Source organism: Ovis canadensis, chromosome 9 (genome assembly GCF_042477335.2).
Source record: "Ovis canadensis isolate MfBH-ARS-UI-01 breed Bighorn chromosome 9, ARS-UI_OviCan_v2, whole genome shotgun sequence".
Classification (NCBI taxonomy): domain Eukaryota; kingdom Metazoa; phylum Chordata; class Mammalia; order Artiodactyla; family Bovidae; genus Ovis; species Ovis canadensis.
The window spans coordinates 84180147-84186146 of NC_091253.1; the positions used below are offsets into that span (position 1 = coordinate 84180147).

Sequence of the window (6000 nt, forward strand, 5' to 3'; positions counted from 1 at the left end):
ACATGAGTTTGAGCAAGCTCCAGGAGACAGCAGAGTACAGGGAAGTCTGGCATGCTGCAGTCCATAGCGCTGCAAAGAGTCGGACAGGACTTAGCGACTGAACGAGAGCAACAAAGACTGACTTGGGTTGATATTATTTTGCCTTTCCATTTCCCTTTCTTCTTTTGTAGACTTAGGTTAATGCTGATATTAAGTGATTGCTTGATATCTTTCTTTTACATCCTTAAACCAACTGAAAAGTGACTTATGGAATAAAACTCAATAGTAAGGGGCAGGAGAAAGTTTAGTGCATGAGAAAGATTATATAATGAAGAAATTAGTAGTGTCAGCAATCAAGTAAAGGAGGACATTTCTTGGGTATGTCCAGACACAAAACTACCTGGGAAAGAAGCTAGGTAAATAAAAAAATAACTCTTTCAGGGGGTCAGAAACAATTGGTTTTAAAAAGACAAGCATAAAACAAAAACTCATTCTTAACATCTTAAAACTACAGTATCTAATAGCAGGGAGGCATCTCTCTCTCTCTATTCATAATGGTACTTCTCTATGATAAGGAACTCTAAAGAATCTGAATTTTAAGGTCAATGTCAGCATTCTAACTTCAAATGTATATAGCTATTACATAAAAAGGAAACCAGATTTAAAAAATTTTTTTAAGAACACTATAAGAAATGAGTTATAAAACACAGAGAAAATGCGAATGAATGTTATAATTATTCCTTGAAGTTACTCATACTACTTGATTTAATCAGATTAAACAATCAAAATGGTTCTGATTAGCCAATGGAAATCTCACCACATCATCTGTTCAGTGCTCAAAATGACAACTTTGCACTGGCTTAGAAATCTACTGAAAGATTATAGTAATACATTGATAATTTGCCGTATCTTTTAAAAGTACTTCTACTCAGTAATCAAAAGCCCTCCTATTTCAGACACGAGTCTACAATGAGGTAGCTGAACAACTGTTCAACTAAACAACAAGGGAAGACTGCAAAATCACGCCTAGTCAGTTTTTAAAGCTGTGTCTATATTAAAATTGCCAGGGTTTCAACTCTTAGAAACAATCTGAGGAAATAAGTCTTTACCTTTCTCAGCCTTTCTGGAGAAAATCTACAAAAACATTTGTCTTCTTTCCTTCACAAAATTTATCATCCTAACAGATCTGCAGGAGAGGACAGGTTCCTGTCTCTACAGGTTAACTCTTTCTTCCCACACCTCCCTAGCCATCTGCATATCTCTAAACCAGAGGCAGGCAACTGAGGCACCTGGGGCAATCTTTACTGTCACTCTGCTCCTCCCCTGACGTGTGGTTTCTTTTAAGGTTGGGCAGATCTCATGGAGAAGAAAATGGCAACCCGCCCAGTACTCTTGCCTAGGAAATTCCATGGATGGAGGAGCCTGGTGGGCTATAGTCAGTCCACGGGGTCGCAAAGTCGGACACGACTGAGCGACTTCACTTTCTTTCTGTCTTTTTACAAAGACTACTTAAGCACTATACTTAAAAAAAGTCACTTCTTAGCAAAACACTATCTACAGCCCCCAAATCTTCTAGTCACTGATTTGCTTCAAACAGGCTCAAGTGAACATAACAACTACTCATGAAAATATATGTAGTCCAAACACTTTAGTCCAGGCAATAGAAGATTATATGTTCAATGAATTAGTAAAAATTCAGGATTCACATTTTTTACCATGAGGAATTACCAAACTGACTCAGGAGAGCAAAATATCTGCCAGGTGCACAAAATTTCAAAATCATTCACAACTATAATTCATAGAGAATGAACCCTATCTTATGCAAATCCACTAAACAAAGCCACAAATATATACAAAATATAATCCAGTAGGGAGATTTAATTTTCAAAGGCATTTATTCAAAGTAGGACTTATTAACAACTTCAAGAAATCCTTTACTGTTATCTTTTTCAAAAAAAGATTGCATTTACAGCTTATTGCATTTATAGCACAGACCATAATCTATTCTTCTATAAAGATATGAAGAACTACTCACCTCCATTTCTACAGCAGCAATACTCTGGTCATAATGACCCATCAGATTAGGGAAAAACGTCATGTTGTAGGCCATTTTCATGCATCTGGGAACAGTAATTGGTTCACAGGTGAAAAGACTGTGCCCTCTTACCAGGGGTAGAAAAATACATGTCCACAAAAACGTAAACGTTTCCATTCTCTTCAAATTCCTAATTTTACCACATGGCTTGTATTAATCACTCTTCATTCTCAGATTTCCATCCAAAGATAAAAATGTTCAAATTCCTCATTTGATTATTTTACCATTTTGAAGGAAGCTCTTTTTCCTGAAAATGAGTTCTGGGTCAATTACTGTAAAAACAATCAAAAGGGTGTATCAGCAACATTTGTTATCGACTCAAATGCAAACGTCAAAGTGCAGAGTTTCATGCTAGGTAATTAACACCGGGAAAACGACGGAAAATTTCGTCCCATCAATTACTGTTCCACCTGCCTTGGCACAGAATCTATGACTTGCGGAGGAAATCTCATCCCTAGAGACCGGATGACTGGAGGTTCGTGCTGTATGCAACACAGGGTAAAATCGGGGCACTGGATGAGTGAGATGGAGAAAATGGTGGGGTTGGGAACAAGTTAATGAGGATTAACAGAACTGTAAAATCTAAAAGGCCCTGTCGGGTGTCTTATTACGCACAAGAAAACTGAGTTGCAGGGAAATTCCTTAAGATCTCACGAGTTCTCAAATTCTTTAAAGACTTTAAAGGGCCAGCTTTTGTGGCACTCTTCTGAGACTAACTTTTTTGTCTTTAAAAAGGCCAACCAGAGGGAGACTTCTAGGATTCCTACTGCGGAGGAGCGAAACGAGTGTTCAAAAGTCTGGGGAGGGCGGAGGGGAGTAGCGATCTCATAGAAAAGAAAAATGAGCAAAGCTGTCCCGGGAGGCCCACGGAGTTTCGGTGGGAGGGAAGCTGTGGGCACCGAGCCACGAATCGTCGCACCCGTCACCCCATCCCCCCAACACACAAACACACACACGTACGTCCCGGGTTCCAGCGCCGGGCAGGGCAACTCACCCCCTCAACCCATCCCCCCCCAAACATACACACAGAGCCACGAATCGTCGCACCCCATCCCCCAACACACACACACACACACACACACACACACACACAGCGCCGGGCAGGGCAATGCGCCCCACCCCCGGGCACCTGCCCCAGGCCCAGCGCCGTGCTCCGCGTCCCTGGCCCCGCGGGGACCAGCATCGCAGCGCCCCAGCTTCCTGGGAACCTCGGGCCGGCGCGGACCGTCCGGCCGCAGCCTTTCGCGCACCTGCGGCCCAGAGCGCGCGCCCCCCGCCCACCCCGCACCCCTCCAGGCCCGCGCCGCTCAGCCCGCTCGCCCTGGCGCCCGCAAGCCCGCCCGCCCGCGGCCACTCGCCCAGTTGGCGTCCGAGGAACCTCACCTCGGGCGGCGGTCGAAGGCACCCGTTCCTCCCCGTCCCCGTCCAGCCCACCGTCCCCCCGCGGCCAGCGACGGCTCCAGGGAGCGTCCGGGACTCCGGCCACCGCGGGAGCCGGGAGTCGCACGGCCGGGCGAGAGCTGAGCAATCCCGCGAGACAGCGCCGCCAGGTCGGACGGGCAGGTCCCGGCTCGCGGCGGCGGCGGACCTGGCTCTCCGCCCGGGCCCCACCCGCGCCGCGCCGTCCGGGTCTGGCTCTGGGCTCGCCCCACCCCGCAGGGGCGAACGGTGTCGCGGGGCGAGGTCCCGCTGCGGGGCCGGGGAGCCCCCTCCACCTCGCCGTCTCTTTTGTGCCGTCTGCAGGGGTTCAGCCTAGAAGGGTTTTTGTTTTCTCTTTTGAAGTTCTTATTGAGTTCCAGGTAAAACCTCTTTTAGAAAAACCCAATTTATTTCGAATTTCAGGAGCCAAGAATTCTTAAACGGGGCCAGTTTGCTCTGTACAGTCAATTGCCCAAGTGACCTTAGACAGAAGGTAGGTAATTTCCTGGGTATCTGTCCTAAAAAAAACAGAAAAAACAAAAACACAAAAACCCCGTTTTATTAATTCAGGATATCTGGTCACTAACTGGAGGAACAGGTGGCAATGAGATTTCAGGCCTGGCAGGTCCTGTGGTTTATTTATTGATGCAGAACCATATTAGAAAGTTGAACTGCTCTAGAAGTCAACCCAGTTTTTAGTACCAACTGTGCCCACACATCATCTCACGGTGCTTCCCTGTTCATCCCTCCTTCCCTCTTGATGTTTGAAAATCACCAGATCTTACTGTCACCAAGTTTGGTCTTTTGCAGAATGTCATACCCCTTTTTTTGTCCAGTGGAGTCAAACAGTATGTAGCCTTTTCAGACTGGCCTCTCAGGCTCTTTCACATAGTAATATTCCTTCATGTCTTCTTGTGTCTTGATAGCTCATTTCTTTTTAGTGATAAATAATAGAAATCACTGCAGATGGTGATTGCAGCCATGAAATTAAAAGACGCTTACTTCTTGGAAGAAAAGTTATGACCAACCTAGATAGCATATTCAAAAGCAGAGACATTACTTTGCCAACAAAGGTGGGTCTAGTCAAGGCTATGGTTTTTCCAGTAGTCATGTATAGATGTGAGGGTTGGACTGTGAAGAAGGCTGAGCGACGAAGAATTGATGCTTTTGAACTGTAGTATTGGAGAAGACTCCTGAGAGTCCCTTGGACTGCAGGGAGATCCAACCAGTCCATTCTAAAGGAGATCAGTCTTGGGTGTTCTTTGGAAGGAATGATGCTAAAGCTGAAGCTCCAGTACTTTGGCCACCTCATGCGAAGAGTTGACTCATTGGAAAAGACTCTGATGCTGGGAGGGATTGGGGGCAGGAGGAGAAGGGGACGACAGAGAATGAGATGGCTGGATGGCATCACTGACTCAATGGACGTGAGTCTGAGTGAGCTCCGGGAGTTGGTGATGGACAGGGAGGCCTGGCGTCCTGCGATTCATGGGGTTGCAAAGAGTTGGACACGACTGAGAGACTGAACTGAATATTGTATTATCTGGGTGGACCACAGGTTATTTATCCATTCACCTACTGAAAGACATCTTGGTTAATTTCAAGTATGAGCTCTTATGAATAAAGCTGTTATAAACATTTGTGCACAGGTTTTTGCGTGGAAGTAAGCTTTCAGTTCCTTTGAGTAAATACCAAGGAACCAGCTTGTGTGGTAAGAGTATATTTAGTTTTATATTTGTTTAAAAAGTGCCAAACTGTCTTCCAAGTGGCTATACTACTTTACATTCACACCAGTAGTGCTTAAGAATTCCTGCTTTTTCACGACTTGCCAACATTTGCTATTGTTAGTGTTCTGGATTTTGGTTATTCTAATAGGTATTTAGTGATAGCTCTGTTTTAATTTGCATTTCCCTGATTAAATTTGATGGGAGCATTTTTTCATGTGCTTTTTTGTCATTTGAATATCTTCTTTGATGAGGTGTTTATTAAGGTCTTTGGCCTATTTTTTAATTGGGTTGTTTTCTTATGGTTGAATTGAAAGAGTCCTGTGTATATTTTAGATATCAGTTCTTTATCAGTTATATCTTTTGCAAATATTTTCTCCATGTCTGTGATTTAATGTCTAATTCTCTAGACCTCATCTTTCATAGAGCAGAAGTTAATTGATTTTAATGAAGTACAGTTTATTAATTATTTCTTTCATGGATCGTGCCTTTGGTGTTGTATCTAAAAAGTTGTCACCAAACCCAAGGACTTCTAGATTTTCTCATATGTTATCTTCTAGGAGTTTTATAGTTTTGTGTTTAAATTTAGGTCTGTGATTCATTTTTAGTTAATTTTTGTGAAAACTGTAAGATCTGTGACATTGATTTCTTTTTTCTGCATGTGCACATCTAGTTGTTCCAGCACTGTTCATTGAAAAGACAGTCTTTTCAACTTTGTCAAGGATGAGTTGATTTTATTTATATGGGTCTGTTTCTGGGCCCTCTGTTCTGTTCCATTGATGCATT

At 43.7% G+C, this 6000-nt stretch overlaps 1 protein-coding gene across 2 annotated transcripts in view; it reads right to left on the reverse strand.

Annotated features, from left to right (window-relative positions):
- The window catches only part of FZD6 (frizzled class receptor 6), a 38189-nt gene extending 34391 nt beyond the window's left edge, over positions 1-3798 (reverse strand). The window contains exons 1-2 of one of the 2 annotated variants that reach the window (XM_069600417.1): positions 3458-3798; positions 2015-2346 (exon numbers count right to left, since the gene is read on the reverse strand). In XM_069600417.1, coding sequence (XP_069456518.1) covers positions 2015-2191 — 177 coding nt within the window. In that variant the 5' untranslated portion in view covers positions 2192-2346; positions 3458-3798. The remainder of the gene's footprint in view (positions 1-2014; positions 2347-3457) is intronic. The other variant, XM_069600416.1, reaches the window with a different exon arrangement.
- Positions 3799-6000: the final 2202 nt, after the last annotated feature.